This window comes from Nyctibius grandis, chromosome 23 (genome assembly GCF_013368605.1).
Source record: "Nyctibius grandis isolate bNycGra1 chromosome 23, bNycGra1.pri, whole genome shotgun sequence".
Classification (NCBI taxonomy): Eukaryota; Metazoa; Chordata; class Aves; order Nyctibiiformes; family Nyctibiidae; genus Nyctibius; species Nyctibius grandis.
Window position 1 is genome coordinate 1630945 of NC_090680.1, and position 16943 is coordinate 1647887.

General features: G+C 44.2%; 1 protein-coding gene across 1 annotated transcript; it reads right to left on the reverse strand.

Annotated features, from left to right (window-relative positions):
* Positions 1-228: 228 nt before the first annotated feature.
* Positions 229-16322, reverse strand: MAB21L3 (mab-21 like 3). The gene is made up of 6 exons (XM_068417517.1): positions 16275-16322; positions 12014-12154; positions 7242-7533; positions 4259-4440; positions 3287-3481; positions 229-462 (listed from the first exon to the last, which is right to left on the reverse strand). Exons 1-6 carry the CDS (start codon positions 16320-16322, stop codon positions 229-231), a joined length of 1092 nt encoding a protein of 363 aa, XP_068273618.1.
* Between the last annotated feature and the right edge of the window lie 621 nt (positions 16323-16943).

Below are 16943 nucleotides of genomic sequence, written 5' to 3' on the forward strand. Positions count from 1 at the left end.
GCTGTCACTGTTGAAAGCAAATTAGATCAGCTGGGCATCAAGCAATACCTCCCATCAGTTTTCACCACCCACTGCTGCCAGCTTGACACTTCTCTTTCACGCTGCATGCGCCAACTGTCTTACAAAGCCAGCTGCAACATCTACTGGAAGGACACCTAGAACAACCACAGGTGGGGAGAGGAGGTGGGAGATTGACTCAGGATTGGGGTGAGGAGGCCTTTTCCTGCCTTAGTCCAGGCAGAAGACGGGGTTCTCCAAGAAGACTACGAGTTTGCTGGCCACCAGGTCCAGGTCACTGGTGTTGGCGTATTTGAGCAGATTGGTGTTCTTGACAAAGTAATGCTTGAGGAAGTGCTGGCTTACACACTTGTGCAGCTTCTGCACCAGCCTCAGAAAGGCTTCAGGGAAGCAGCGCCAATCTTTGGTGCGTGGGTATTTTTCACACGTCCAGAATAGCACTGTCTGCAAGAAGCAGATGGGAGAGAAGAGGTGTTAGAGGTTCTGTCGAGGGCTCACAGAGCTTACCAAGGCAGTTTTAGTGCTGGTAAAAGGCTGACAGCCTTGGAAATTGGAGACTCGCACTGCTATCTCCCTGTGTTAACATTTCTGCGATGGAGGGATCACAACTAAAGCCTCCTCTGTGGATCAGGCAGAACAACTCTAACATACCTGGTTAGGATCTCTCACCAGAGGAGCCCCTCTCCATTGACTGGGCCACGAGACCAAGGAAAATGGTCTTGCTAAGATAATTTTAGCCTATTTGCCATCCTCCAGCAGCAGCCTCTGTAGAAATGCCAGGCTGTAGAAAATGGCCTGTTATACAAGTGTAGAAGCCAGGAGGTGCGAGGAGGGAGGGAAGAATAATCAGATTCACATAATTATTTGTTAGCTTCAGCTGTATTTGTACTGAAGATGCACACAGGTCTGCATCCCAAACAGACTTTCCAAACAACTCCTGCAGGTGCAGGGCATGCTTTCTGGTCAAGTGCAGCCTGTGTTTTTCTGACACATGGCACTAACAGCACGTGCTATGTTCTGTTTCCCCAAGTTTATTTTATGTGATTTTACATTTCAGAAATCCATAGTTAAAACAACAAAATGCATATGATTATTGCTCTTATAGTATTATTTTTACGCTGCCCATGTTGCATTTTTACAGACTTTCCTATGACTGAGAAGAATTTTCTGGAGGTACTTACTGCACCAAGAAAAGCCACACTGACTGCCCTGGTCAACCTGAAATCAGTTTTAAAAGTACAAAAAGTCACCCATCCTTGGCTCAATAATTCTGCTAAGTCCCTTAGTGTCCTCTGAATCCCAATTTTATTTTGCAGATTCAGCAACCCAAAAAGAGATCCACAGATGCTGAACTACAGCCTTCAACTCCTCTATTTCTTCAGGGGTAGAATTTCATCACAATAAGCCACGCTATTCTGGATTGCCTGGTTTGTTTTTTTTTCCTCCAGTAGGTGTTGCAATAGTTGTAGCTCTGAGGAATTTCTTCTCAGACAGCTTTTCAAATGTGAACAACTTTTTGTTCACAGCTGCAATAACCACAAAGACTTTTTTTAAATGTTGCCAGTGAAAAAAAGACATAGTGAGGAATTCAAGCAGTAACTCTGTGAGAGCTACTCCTTGGAGACTTGCAGAGCAGTTTTCTTTCATCACACTAAAACTACTTCAGCAAGATCCACGGGCAGCAGTTGCAATGAAGTTTCTGGAGGCAAGGAAAATAGCGCTTCTCTTCCAGTCAGTTGCCAAAGAGATGATCTATCCCCAGCATTGACTGAACCATCCCTAACTGCCAGCTGTCTACTGGAGGCACAGAGTTGGCTTTCGAGATGTACCTAGGTCTTTCAGACTTCCTGATCTTGAACTTCAGTCCTATGGAGGTAAGCGTAATGAGTGTATTTACTCAGTCCTCTGAGGCTTTCATAACTTCTAGGGGGGGATTTCCTCTGTCAGAGGGCCTTTTTTGTGTAGAGTCTTGTTTAATAATAATTGTTGGATGCCTCAGACCGTGGAAACCTGATAAATGTGAAGAAACCTAATACTAAGCCTCTGCTCAGCTGCTGGTTTCTCCATTGACTTTCTCTCTCTTTTTTCCCCCTTTTTTAAAATGTCAGTAATGTTGAAGCATTCCTTCTGACTGGTAAACCAATCCTCTCTTGCAGTAAAAGCCTGAAGTACAGTTACAGTAAAAACTGAAGAGCTTCTAAAGAGCTTTTTATTTTGATCAAGAGTCCATGCAACAGCACTTCCTGCACCTCTTCTCCTTGAGCCAGAGAAAGAGAACGTTACTAATGGCTAAATGGTTTTCCACTTTCTCCTATCTATGACAGTTTTTCCACCAGGTTGTTCTTATAGGCACTGAGAAGTTTTGCATTCTGCTAAGCTGTAACCAGCCTTTTTGACTCCACCTTGACTTAGATTAGTCCCATGACTATAACAGTATTTGATAGTCGCAGCCTTTTCTTTAGGAGAAATCTTGGCGTCGCATCTGGTTTTGGACACCAAAAGATCAGTAACGACTGTGGAAGCCTGGTGGCTTGAGTCTTCAAGGTGGGAGAACAACAGTTTCTCCCTGGCAGCTCCAGGAGGATGGAGGCCCAGAAAACAGGATTGCTCTACTGTCTGATAAAGGGTGCTGCCTGTGGTCCATCAATGTCTGCAGCTGTCACACATGGGGACACAGTCATAGCAGAACCTTCTGTCTCTTCTTCACAAATGTTTGTAAAGTGACACCATCTTGAACCCTGAAGTATGTGCAGGAAGGATGCTACCACCCCTTTACCTCTTTCTTCCCTTCCCATTCCAGGTAAAACACCACCAGAAAGGTCAGTTTGCACCTCATTCATGAAATAACGCTCACCTAAGAGAATTTTGTTTGGTGCACATCCAGAAAGACAAATGCACAAGTTTTCTCCAGGCAGATAGATGGATATGGAGGGCTGGGATAGTCAAGAAGCAGAAGGCAACTGTGCAATTAAAGACAATATTACAATGCCTATGTGAAGTCACAACAGAGCAGGGGCCTCAACTCTAACATTATTTATGTTGCTGCAATCAATGCTCCTGCTTTCATTTCTTGTTGAAGTTTGGAACATATATTTACTGAACTTCTTGCCACTGTAAAGCAATGAAACGATACTGCAGCTTTGACAGTTACCTTAGACGTTACACAGGAGATGCTACAGTGATTTATGCTGTGATATGTTGACATTATTGGATGGAAGCCCCTGCAACACATACTGAGACAGTATCCTGGTATCCTGGTGATGCCTACCTGAAGGTGATAAGCTGTGATGACAGGCTTATTTCCAGCACACCAGACATCTTCCTTCATCTGCCTCATGACCCTGAAGCACTTCATGCGACAACCACCATCTTCATCGAGGCCTTCCATGAGCATACGCTCAGCACGGGAGAAGCACAGCTGCCAGTGATAATTGGAGCGGGCCAAAAGGTCAAAACCAAGTGACTGTGAACAAAAAGTGAAGCGTGGCACCAGATCAGAGGCAAACTTATCTGAGCAATGCAGAGGGATGTTACAAAAAGGATGCATGACGTCTCTCAAAGTGGGGAAATGTATTCAAAACCAGGTTAGCCCAGGCAGCAAACATGGGTCACGCTCCCATCCTAATTCCTAGTCAAATGACTGTGCAACTTGTTTTGTTTCCTCATCAGTTAATCCCAGGAGATCCAGCTCTAGAGCCACCAGAGGCAGTACCAGCAGTGCTACTAAAGCAGACACACAGCTCCTGCAGGCACTTTGCCATGGAGCAGCAGGTCATGAGAGAGGAGCAAGACTGGAAGGCATAACTGGATCTGCAGGAACACGGCAGCTGGGGCTGAGCTAGAGTGCCAGAACCCAGCCATGAGCTTTGCAGAGAAAGATGGGGTTAGGCTGGAGGGAAAGCTGCAAGATAGTGGTGCATGTGCAGAAGGGTTACATGAGGCAGAGCAGAACAGCAAGAATGATGCATGTCAGAACTGAGCTACACAGGCAGAGCTGTGTGCAAGAGACTCATGCAACAAACAGTTAACTCAGCTTTTCTTCCATAGAATTCATCACCATAAGGGGGAAAAAAACCCCAATAAAATCTGACAGAATACTTTGAAACACTGCTTCTCTAGAGAATACATCTTCCAACCATGCTGTTGCCTGCCATCACCATGCAGTCCTTCAACTGGGAAACTGCTATCAGACACCTGCAAGGTAAATTCCAGTGCAGTTAGTGCTTTTGACACTGTTCACCTTGATGCACTGCACTTTTTCCTGGGAAGGCCAACGTTTAAGGCAACGAGGCCACCGGGCTTTCTCAGGCCAGCAAGTTGGAATCTCCACAGCAGGGACCAGCTCCACCTCGACCTGGGATTCTGATGTCTCCACAGCCACCCGGACCACTGAGCTGAAGCTCTCCAGCACTGTCACTTTACCTGTGAAGGAACAACAAGAGAAGATAATAAAGAGGAAAAAGTCCTTCTCCACAAGCCAAGCAAGGGGCTGTCTGGGGCCTTGCAGTTCTATTGGTCTGTCTTAACACTTTCTCTTCAATGCCATAAGCAGAATACAAGAAAAAAATTATCTTAATCTACCCTGGGGAACAAGAACAGGAAGAAGATGAAGGAACAACTAAGTTCTCAATTTTACACTCAATTACCATGCTTTTGTTTTCCTTTGTGGGTCCTCTTAAATCCTAGGACCAGCTTCTTAAAAATACAGACAGACAACTGTTGCAACCTAACATTTCTAATGGTACAGTACAACAAGGAGATCACTGTAGATTAAAGGGGACCAGATGAATGCTTCATATCTAAAGATCTCCTTATTCCTTCAGAGAACCCATGATCAGACCAAGTGACTTACCCTCGCTGGTCATTCAGAATGTTTTGTGGGCTATACACAAGTTTTGTTTCTGGCGATGCACAGAAGACAGCGACAGAATTTATGGCCTGCTGTGCAGAGCAGTCATACAAAAAGGGCTAACTGCTTGTCTCACTGGGACTGCTGAGTGTCAAAAAGAGTTAGTTCCATGGTGATTTGGAGGAAAGAAGAATGGCTCATCTCCAGGAACAACACGCTCTAAGAGAACAGAAAGAAATGAAAGCTGCAACTAATGGACTTAGTGAGATGTTTCTTGTTGGTCCAGCTGTGTTCATGGAAGAAGGTTCTGTCCCCAGCTTTCCTGGTCACTCTGGCAGGATCACCATCCCTTCAACTTTACCATCTGAGCCAATTGCGTGATCATGCTCTAACCCACTGAAGTAAAAGACTGAGCAGATTACCATGAGCAGGTTAAATAGTAGTGTGTTAACCCATCTCATCTGGACTGGCACGGGCTAAGGAGCAATTCCACAAGGAGCCCACACAACAGACTTGAAAGGACAACGATGAACATCATCTGCCCTCACAGAGGAAATATCTGCCTATTCCCAATGGTAATTTAGCATCTCCTCCAGGAGGTGCAGGGGTGAATTACCTTGCAAACAATGGAGTCCATCCCAACCAGAACTTTACAACCCTCAGTAAAACCTGCATGTTATTTCCCTGCTGAGCCAAGCCTGGCACCAAAACAGGAATTGTACTGCTCCCAAGGCCTCAGCAGGAATCCTTAGCAGTGGAAAAGCATCAGAGCAACTGCTATGTCAGCACGTAAATACATTCACAGCATTCCAAAAGCATTGCAATTGTGCTACCTATTTTTCCACCAATGAAAAGTGAGACACCTCAAAAACTCTGATTTGCTGGTGCTCAAAGAATTAAAAAATAGGCAAGCAATGAAATCAGGGAAAACTTTCTGTAATGTGAGTTGTACTGTGGCATGAAGCAAGTTCATCTTCACAGAAATGAACAAAAGTGGTAATTATTCTTCCTGACTTCATCTTGGCTCATCTCCTCTGTGTCTCCTCCCAGCTGGCCTTACAAAAAAGGCATCAGAATCATCAGCCCAAACATCACTCCGTGGGTGCCTTGGAAGTACCTCTCCTGGCTCAACAACTTGATGTACTGCTGCTAGGCACAATGGCAAGTTTTCACTTCAACACAATGACTTTTACATAACTAAAAGCCTCCGATGCAAGCCCATTCCATCTGATCTTTTCTGTGAGCCTCAAGGGTGAAATTTCATTCCCATCAGTCCTTCCATTTCTATGATAATAAATATCTCCTAGAAGAATGCAATGATCTAGCTGAACTTGACTTTAACATGTTTTCTCCTGTGACTAAAATTCAGAGTGCAGTCAGACGAGTGGAAATGGCTCCTGTTTCTCTGGAATACAGAAGACCCATGTCAGGCTGCTGATGAGTAAAGTCATCCTGGAAACATGCTATGGGAAGAGGCACCACAGTCTGGATTTGATCATGTCACAGTATCTTAATGTGAAAAGATGCACATAGACTATTTAGCTTGGACCAAGCCAAGTGTTCATTAGCTGAAGTCTGGAACATGCCTCTGGGATGCTAAGAATTAAACATGAGGATCACACTTCAGGCAGCATCTTGCTACAGATGTTGTAGCTATGAAGGCCTGTTGCATGCACCACTGATCAGCACTTCCAGTATAAATAGCCACAGGAAATAAACAGGCACTTTGGATTGCTCACAGAGGGATCACTGAAAGCAAACTTCCATTACAGCTGCTGAACAGGACTGGAGTAGCCCAGGCACTGGGGAAAGAGCGCTTGTCCAACAGACTTTGCTTAAGTGGAAGTCATTCTACTTAGTTCCCACCACCACATGCTGGAAAGCTCTGGGCAGCTAAGATTTCCCCAGAGCATTATTTGCCCTATAAACATCTCCAAGCACTTTCTCCTCTGACTTACACACCTTCCCTGTATCCAGTTTTCCTATAATATTTTCCTTGCTAGTCTAGATATATTGTGGCTGCTGTAGTAGAAAAAAAGATTTTTTCCCAAACAAATTCCTAAATGTTCTGAAAAAGCTGTGTTGCATCTTGGCTGAACTGTGAGGGTGATGTTGCTGGAGACCCTACCCAAATTCCTAAGAAAGGAGCAACATCTTGGGTAGGCAGAGGCCAAGAACTACTTAAGTGTCTCCTCAGTGCAGGTCTACATGTATCACTGAAATGGGCTAAAGACTCCCAGATTTCAGAGGGACTTGTTGCTTTTTAACTTCTGATCATGTCAACCAAACAAACCATTTGTGTGTGTGATGGTTTTCCCTCTATAATCTGAAGACGACAGCCAGTTCCCCTTATACCTATCCCCACTAAACTCACTGGAGAGGTTACAGGAGGTAATCGACTTCTCCACCAGCTCCCGGAAGACGATAAGGACTTTTGCTGGAACCAGGTCACCTTCGATGTTCACATCCGTTTCATGCCACTGCTGAAGGCTTTTTGAGAACTGCTCCACCTCTAGCCATTGATGCAGTTCCTCAGGGTCCCGCACGGAGGAGAGGAGCTTGGCTCCATGCACGGTGTAATAGCGCCAGTGCCGTACCTGGCATTCCCTGTACCCGGTCAGGCCGCGCAGAGGGACTGTGATGAGGAATTGGCTGGGTGCTAAGACCTAGGAGAGTGCAGAGAGATTGAGAGAGGAGACAAGGGAAGAGCCATGAGCCTGGAGTAAGGAAAAGAGTGTTAAGGGAGTAATAGGCAAAACTGAGGGCTTTGGAGAGAAGGAAAAGCCATGGTATGATGGGAGCAACTGGTTACAGACAGGACCTGTTCCATGCCTGTCTGAGGGTTTGGAGGTACAGAGAATGAAATGAAGTTGTCTTAGAAGGAGTCTGATGTGACAGCCATGGCCCATGGAAGACAAGAGCGCACTGACTGATTTGCCACTACACCTGCCGTGGTTTCCACTATTCCTTGTTATTTCTTGCCAGCAATTGCATGAGACCTAATAACCAGCAGCTTGCAAGGAGCAGGAAAACATCAGAGAGCATGTTCTGGGATCCAGCAAAGGGAAACAAAATAGTGCAATTTATTACCTCAGAATTGTTACTAGAGATAAGCCTAGAGTTCAATAGTAGTAATAACTATGGCAAAAAGTGCACTTTTCTGATCTCTGAAGTCCACCACAGACATTAGTAAAATAAGGCTATGGCCATTCATTTTACAAGTGTTTCACTCTGCATGACTGTCCTTTAAGAGACAGAGGCGTGAGGCAAGCAACATGCCTGAGCCGACACGAGCAGTGGCACTCTCAGAAATAAACCCAGGCCTTGGCCAGCTGGACTGTATGAACCTGCATCTCCTGCTGAGTGGAAGCCAGAAACTGTGAGGATGGAAACAGTAACCAATGGACAACAAACCCTCAAATAGGCTTGTTTGCAAGCCAATTAATTGGTCTCACTTTGGGAATGACCATTTTCCAATAAAACCAGTGCTGAACCAGTATTTGCGAAGAGTGAATAAGGTGACAAATACCATGAAACCTCATACTGGCCCAGGGCACAGCCAGACATCTCCAAACACTAAGTTTGGAAGCATTTGGTGATTGCAGCTCCAGAGAGGCCATTCAAACTCCTTCAGACTGTGTTGACTCAGAAGCTTTTCAACTCCATTTGCTACCAAGCCTAACTTACCCTGGCATTAACAAGGCGAAGCTGCTGCACGAGCAGGATGCGAAGCGACAGCTGTTGCTGCAAGGTGGATACACCTGAGGTGAATGAAACACACTTGTCACTCTCCTGTACTAATCCAAAACATTCTGGTAGCCTTCCTGGCAGCTCAACTGATTTAAAATATTCCTGCAGAGGTGCCAGGGCCCTGAGGGCACTAAGAGGCTTTAATGGCACTTCTACACACACGTTTTGCTTGGGCCTGGGACTCCCATTTCAGCTCAGGCCCCGGCTATGTTGTAGGAGTGCTGGTCTCCAACTGTGTGACAGCTACGCCTGCGCCGGGCCACAGACATTGTCCTACCTGCAGACTGCCTTCCCAGCCTCACCTCAGACCCACCTGGCCACTATGGACTTGCGTAGCAATCAATAGACTGCATCTGAGCCTGGTTACCATCGTCGGGCCTGATCCTGACCCCAGCTGAGTGCTCCTGGATTGACCTCAGACCTGTCTTATCAGCACAGACTTGCCTGACGACCCAGACTCTTGGCTGACCACAGCTGCCCTCCCTAGGTCTGCCTCACTTGGGGACATGGGGCAGGCGCTGCCGTGTTGTCATGCTCACCTCCCAACTCCTTCTCCCACAGGGAGCAGCCTGTCTTCTTTGCTCCCTGGCAAGAGATTTGAAATACAAAAGATGGCCAGCAAGAAGCACAGAAATGGCAAAAGAAACACCAGAAAGCTCTTCTTTTGTCAAATATAAACCACCTAAATGCAGGAGGATACTGGAAGGATGACATTGCTGACCAAGCTGACCTGCACAACTCAGATTTGCTGGGGCTGAGAAGCCCTGTGAGCAGCTCAGGAACAAAGTACTAGGCTCCATAAGGAAAAATACAATGGCTGTCACGCAGTAGCTGCTCATCTCACCGCCTTGGCCACATCTGAGCTGTGTCATTTGATGGTCTTATGTGTCGTATGCAGACCACAGGCCCCAGCAAGTCCCAGGCTATTGAACAAGAGCCTTGAATTCTGGGATGTGTAACTTACAGCCAATTCTGCTGTATTAAACCTGCCTGCAGGATGCCGGGCAAATTAAACACAGACTCATTCTTGTGATCCTGGCCAGGATATCCCAGGGAGGCAGAAGCATTAGGTTAGAAATAAAATATTTATGCTTTGAGCAAAAAAGCTTGCAGAGAGGATGAAATAGTCATGGGAAGATCGGTTAGGTGGGTGAAGTTGCCTGGAGCAGAGGGTGGGTGAGGAGGAAGGAGGAAGCAGGCACATGGACCAGCAGGCACCAGGAAGGCTTTGTACCTGGATGGATGGGTGGAACGGGCGCTTCCCCCGAAGCATAGCTGACCACTTGGCCAGTAAAGCTGGCTGATCCTGAGAGAAGCAGAAAGGAAAACACGAAGTACACAGAACAGAGAGAAAGTATATGCCAGGTCATTCATTCACAGAACAAAGCTACAAGCTTCCTTCGAGCCTATTTGTTAAAGTAAAATCCTCGCCCCCTGACCCGCTCCCCACTGTGATTACAGAGTTAAACACTTGCCAATGCCGTTGGGCAGTGCTGCACTAATCACTCTGGATGCTAACCTGCTCATTATGCCTTACTGATGCCTCCACAGCATTTGCATCAGTCCTGTACAGTTGACAGCTGCAAAAATGTTGGAGGCCACGACTAAAACCAAACATTTAAAAGTTTTAAAAATAAAATATTCCATTTTGTCCATCTGAATTTTATTTCAAGTTTTTTATTAAAGCTTTTGACTTTTTGTCCCCTGGGTTCCAGAAAAACATTGAATATCTACAGACTTTTCTTCTATATTCCCCACCCAGCCCTACATGTTTAGAAAGAGGCTTGTAGCTTCTCAACAAATCTAGACCCCTCACCATGTTAAATTAATCAGAAGCTGAAAGTTCTGAGAAGTTACTGTAAATTTAATTAACAGGAAAAAAGATGTTGCAAAATTAAATACAGAATAGCTAATACATTGGCTTTCGCTTGACACAAGTCTCCTCTATGCTGAATTATGCCAGCAGTGATTTTAAAGATTCTATTCCTTGGAAGCAGAACAGCCCTAGATAAAAAAAAAGATTCTTATTAACCCATTCTTTCCTGCCCCATCTCACAGGGCAGTTACCCAGACCCTCCTAGCATAACTGTCACTGATTTGTAGCAGTGGGTTCAGTTAAGTATGAATAACAAATCTGCTGCTTTTCAAGAAAATAAATTTTGGGGATTCCTTTTAAGCAGAGGTTGTTCAGATCAGCCTACCGTAACACCAAATTACTGCTCAGAACAGATTGCTTTGGTTTTGTTCTGCTTTGTTCTCCAGAACAGCAATTTTGCCCTGATCGTGGTCTTGTCAGACTTGATTAGCCAAGCAGGTTTGTTCCAGCATGAGAGGTGGATGGCAGACTATGGCACTAAGGAACGCGTGGACCAGGATGTGGCACTGGTTTACGTCACTGCGGTCATTCCTACTGGCAAGACCATATGCCCTGGGATGTGCAAAATTCCAGAAAAGAGATAAATCTGGATGTGTTTGTCCCCAGAGCAACAGCCACACTTCAGACTGGATGATAATATTCTGCCTCCACCTCCATATCGTTTCAGCTGCTTGATACACACAGAGTTCTCCCCTTTCAACCCTAGACAGCTGCAAAAGTTGCCTCATGCTTTTACACATTTGGTGTGTTTTGATCCGTAACTGGCTGCATTTTAGTGTAAGGGTTGACATAGCTAGAGTATGTAAACTACTTCAGATGAAAAAGATCGTTTTCATCTGAAGTTGCCATTGCTGTGATTGTTTCTTATATCCTTACACTAGTTATTCTTGTGTTAAGTAGTCACAGGAAATAACCAGTCTTCTCCTATCACAACTGGGATAGAACATTATTATTTTGGTATCTGATGGTCTAAAAATGGGGAGGGCATTTAACTTCTCCCACCAAGAAGCATATTTCTTCCCAGTAAAAAAGAAGTTCCAATCCATGACCAAGAAAGAACATCTTTTTCTGAAGGAGCTTTCTAATGTTCATAGTGGAAGAAGGATTTTTGATTTTTATTTTCTTTTTTAATGAGTTGATGGGTTTTCCACCCGTGAAAAATATGAGTCATAGCTTATGTTACAGCTGTACAAGTTTTTCTTGCTGTCTCCAAAAGAGCTTTGGCTTCTGCTTGCAGATTGACAGCTCTGGCAAGAGACTCTCTTTGTAAAAGCAGCAGCTGTAAAAAGAGGCTCTGCCTGATTTACCCAGCCCACTCTGATGCTCCGTTAGTTGTAAGATGTCCATGAGTAAGTCCCTACAACCCAGTCAGTCATCAGAACTTCCACAGTGAAGTGTCAACGCATCATCTGTGGGGTTTTGGGTGAGGTACCTGTGCATACAGACACTTATACAATGGAGAAATCACTCACTGACTGCCTACAAGCTGCCATAGGATATATTAGAGCTCTTGTTCATACCTTAATATTCTCATTGTGAATGCCAGAGTTGGAGATAGCCTGGAATCGTGTGGCCTTATAGCTGATTTCTGCAGTCAGTTGCTGGATGATTTTCTGCACCTCCTCCACTGCTTTGGAAACCAGATCATGTCGCTGTTCCACCTGTCAGTTCCAAGAAAGACACTTCGTATTACAGGTAACTGCAGTCTTTGCCTCCAGCAGAAAACAGACAATTGACTTAAAGCATCCTAAAACATTTGTGCCTGTGTTGCACTGGGTATAAAACTTACTGTTCCCTGTATGTTACAACCAACTTACCATGAAGCGGAGCTCTTGCTTGTGAAGACCAAAGGGCCAATACTCACGACTGCTGAGCATTAATTGATATTTCCATGCCAATACCATTGGATGGAAGGGAAGGCGTTCATTTAATGGATAAATTTGCTGCCAACCAGCTACAGTCTCATTCTTTACCCATTTTGATGCAGAATACCCCTGCATATACTTGCCATTCTCAGAGCCAGGATATGTTTCATTCAAAGAGCTGACAAGACTTCAAGAATTACAGATACCCTGTGCATTAGCATTTAGATGCCTACATAATATGTTGAAAGTATCCATCGTGTCTTCATATCTGAAGTACAGATGAGAGTCCATTTGTAGATGGTGAGAAGGTATCTTTCCAGAGGTAGTCCCATTGAGGCCTAGGTGTTTGTGTGACTTGATGGATAGTCCTTCAATTCAAGCAGTAGTAGCATAATTATTTATTAAAACTTATTCCAATGGAAGGTCTGAGTCTTGGAAGGAGGGAGATGAAGTATGGACAACTCAGAAAAATACAGACGAACCTGAACCTTCACATATGACTAAAAATGAAGAGCATAAGGGGATGGTCAAAATCTGAACAAGAGGATTCAACAGGGGAACATGGAGGAACCATGTTAGCAAAGGACATTTAAATATTTCCCAAAGATCCTTACGCATTTACCAAAGTGAGGAGGAGATACAAATTAGTAGAATATGATGAGGAAAAAGAAAGACAAGAAGAAATTAAAGCAAGAGTTTCCTCATCATATTCTACTAATTTGTATTGTAGGCAAGAACAAAATTCAGAAACAGATGAGAGGTTTGAAAGGACTAGATCAGAAAATGAAAACCGACCTGAAGATAGAACTAAAACCCCAGTTGGGCTACTTGCAGGCAGGTTGTCCAGAGAAATTGTGGATGCCCCATCCCTGAAAGTGTTCAAATTCAGATTGGATGGGGGTTTGAGCAACCTGGTCTAGTGGAAGGTGTCCTTGCCCATGGCAGGGGTGTTGGACTAGGTGATCTTGAAAGGTCCCTTCTAACCCAAACCATTCTATGATTCTGTTCTAAAAGTCCTGTGTCCTGCTTGCTTAGCATCTGCTTCAGCATCTAGGCAACACACTTCTCCCTTTTAGAAAATACCATTGACAAGCACTTCATTAAAAGTTGACTTGACACCTTTATGTCAAATGCTTAACTGTCAGACAAAACACTCAAGTGTGCTGAAATGTGTCCCCAAGCCCTGGGAGGTGACAAATAGCTCCACACAACGGACCATATAATGGCCTAAAAAGAACTAGTACTTGCAACTGAGCAAGCAATTGACTAACGCTGAACTTGAAGATGAGCAGAGTTTGAATACCTCCCTCCCTAGACAACAAAGTTAACAGTATTTTTACTAAGCCTGAAAGCAAGTTAACAGTATTTTTACAAAGCCTTTTTGCAAGTGGAAAATACATCAGACAGTAGTATCATATTCCCTTCGCTGGGCTCTCATCTACCCTTGACATCCTGATTCTTTGCTGTGTTAACAACACATAGTTACTTAGGTTTATATAATACCCTTTAATTTCCCTAGTAATTCACCCTCCTCATTCCAATTCATCCTTGTTCTCCAAGACCAGTTTTAGTTAGCTCATATATACTTTTTTTTTTTTTAAAGAAAATTTATACTGGAAAAATTTAGCCCATGTTCATTTTCACCTCTTCGTCTCAGCTTTCATTTACGGCACTGCTCCATCTGTAGCTATAGCTATTTTCTCCACCATGTTTTTGCTCATCCAGAATAACTCCTTAGAGCAGTCCAATACGCTTGTCTTGCTCAACAAGACACCTAATGGCTTCTCCAGCAAGCAAACGGTATGAGTGGTAGAAAAAGTTGTCCACCTCTAAGACCTTTTAGACACAAACCCCAGACTTTTCTGTTGAAAGTAGACAATCACTGGGTCAGCTCAAACGGAGGTCTGAGAGTGCCCCTGTACGCATTGCTTATGCTATGTTCTCTCTAAGGGGCACCTGCTAGAAACACGTTCTGCCATCCTAGGAGAATCCATCCAACCCAGCCTGGCCTCATGTAATTGTGCCTTCATCACCTACTGGCTAGGCTACAGCAGTGGTCATGAAAACTTTAAAGAAGTATAGACTCTCAAAAAACCTGTTAAGGGAGGTATCAGTAAACACCTTTTGCTGTATGTACTCCTCACCACTGGGGCAGGGAAAAAAGAACAAAGGACATGTGACAGATGGTGCTAACTGCTGCTAACCATAATTAGCTCCCTAATCAGGCTATTGGAAGATATAACCTTCCTACAGAAGGGAAGGCATATAAATCAGAAGACAGAATATAAGTGAGTGAATGTGGTTTCTGAAGAGCCAAGGCATTTATCTAAGATGTCTTTAGCACCAGCATGGACGTGCTGGGAGAAGAGACAGAATAAGCTCTTTGTTGGACAGCCGCTTCTACCACCTACTGGCATTTCCCTTACCAGGTCTTAACTTTGGAAATCACACCAAAACAAATGCACAAAACCAGAACAACAAGGTCAATTAAGGTTTTGCTATGGAGGAAGGAAGCGGGACTGGGGATTCTTAAGAACATTTGAGTTTGTTCTTATTTACCCAGTCACATCCGCTCCACATGCACTTGAGTTCTCACATTGCTGAGTGGCTTAAGGAAGAAATCTGTGGTACCATATTCATTGCAGCAGGTGGTTGACCCATTTTTCAAAAACAGGCAGCATTTGACGCGCAGAACTGGGGCTGCCTGAAGGTTAGGCAGCCTCACTTGGACAGGAGACTCAGGAGAAGGCATAAACTAGGAATCCATCAGAGCTGGAGGGCTGCTAGAAAACAGACTTTCAGTAGAACCTAAAATATTGGCAATGATGAGCCTCACTTAACCACACTCTGCTGTTCCCTGTACTTATGGCTGTCATATGAGCACCTTCCTGTACATGGCTTCCCTCTGTTCCCTCCTTTGTAGCTCCACTTTATAAATCTTCAGAGAAATGTTCACTATTATAGCTCACTGAACAGACTCTGATTGAATGATTTTCTGGTGCACAACACTGCGTGGCTGAAAATGAAAGTTCTCACAGAAATACACCTACTTGTCACCAAAACATTTCCACAGAGAAAACAAACCTTTCTTACCAGCCCTTTCATGATACGAGAATATTTCATCCTTTACAGAAAAGAAAGCCTTACAGTTTTCCATTTTGAAATTATTTTTCACTTTGGTGTCTTGCATTTTTGTTGGGGAAAGCAGACTAGAAAATAGGATCTAGCTAAGTACTGTGACAAAACATGCCAACTTTAAAAAATGTTATGGCTCACTTAGAGCTTCTTTTATTAAACAGTATTGTTTCATTGATGCTTTTATTCATCATTTGCTTTTACTTCATTTCGTAATGGGGAAACAAAAATCGAGTGCTGGAATATCTCATAAAATAAAAAATGTGGTTCCAGCCTGCATGAGACATGTTTTTTTAATCATGGTATATAGAGAAGTATCCTTAGCTGAGGTGACAGGCCAATGGGTGAATTCTAACAATAACTGTCTGCCTCTCTGGTTCCTACATGCATCTTTCTTAGAGGCAACATCTGGTGTGGTTTTGGTCTTGTTTCTGTCTGGCCAAGACCACGGGACAGGGAGAGAAACAAGGACCTTTCCTTAGATTAAATGCTGGCAATTACAGCTAGTCTCACATCTGGAATTCCAGATCAGGAGCAAAAATTCAGGACATTTGAAGAAGAGGACAAGCACCTTGAAAAATCAGGCTGCCAGCTGAGATCCCTGATAACATTCTGCAACAGAAACCTAGAAATCTCATTAGAAATACAGTTCTCATGAAACTTCACCCAATCTTGTCTCAGAAACGAAGACAGCAGGCGAGCAACTAACTGCCAAGTTTGGCACCCTTCAGAATCAACACCTAGCGTGGGAGACAGAAAATCTGGACAGATAAAGCCTTACCTTGCTCTGGATGTAGATTTCTACATCTTCATCTCTGAATGGTTTCATGGCAAGATAGTCTTCGCTGCTCTCTGAAGTGTGAATTCACTCTTCACTTGTTCGCCTGCCTCTGGAAGCAGAGGGACACTCGGAGCGAGCTGCTCAGAGCCTTCTTGCCCTGTGAGGCTTAGGTCACCTAATTCCTCTGTGGATGAAGAAGAGGACAGAGCAGCAGGGAAGTATGCCTATTTTTTAAACTTTTTTGTTTCCGGTCTTAGTTACAATGGTGTTATCCAGCTGCTTTGGAAAACTAGCTCCAACTATTATTTTCTAAGTTCAATCATTATTATTCATCTTATTACATTTAAGTGGTGGGTCTTGCATGCAGGCACACACAAAAATATCCCAGCTACTGCTCTGTCTCAGGGCAGATCTGGAAGTGCCTTTCAGACTGCACTGCAGATTCAGTATGCTGGTGCACAGCATTATTATTCTGTGTGCCACAAGTACTGTCCTGCCTCACCAGCCCTTCACTAAACCATTTGTTAAACACTCTCAGCTATCCCTTGTTGCCTTCAGTCACCCACTTTCTGTCTGAAACTGCATGAGTATTTTCACACTCAGATCATTCATTTGGGTTGCAGTCTGCAGCCTCTGCTCCCCTCTCCTTATATCTCCTCTCTCTCCGGC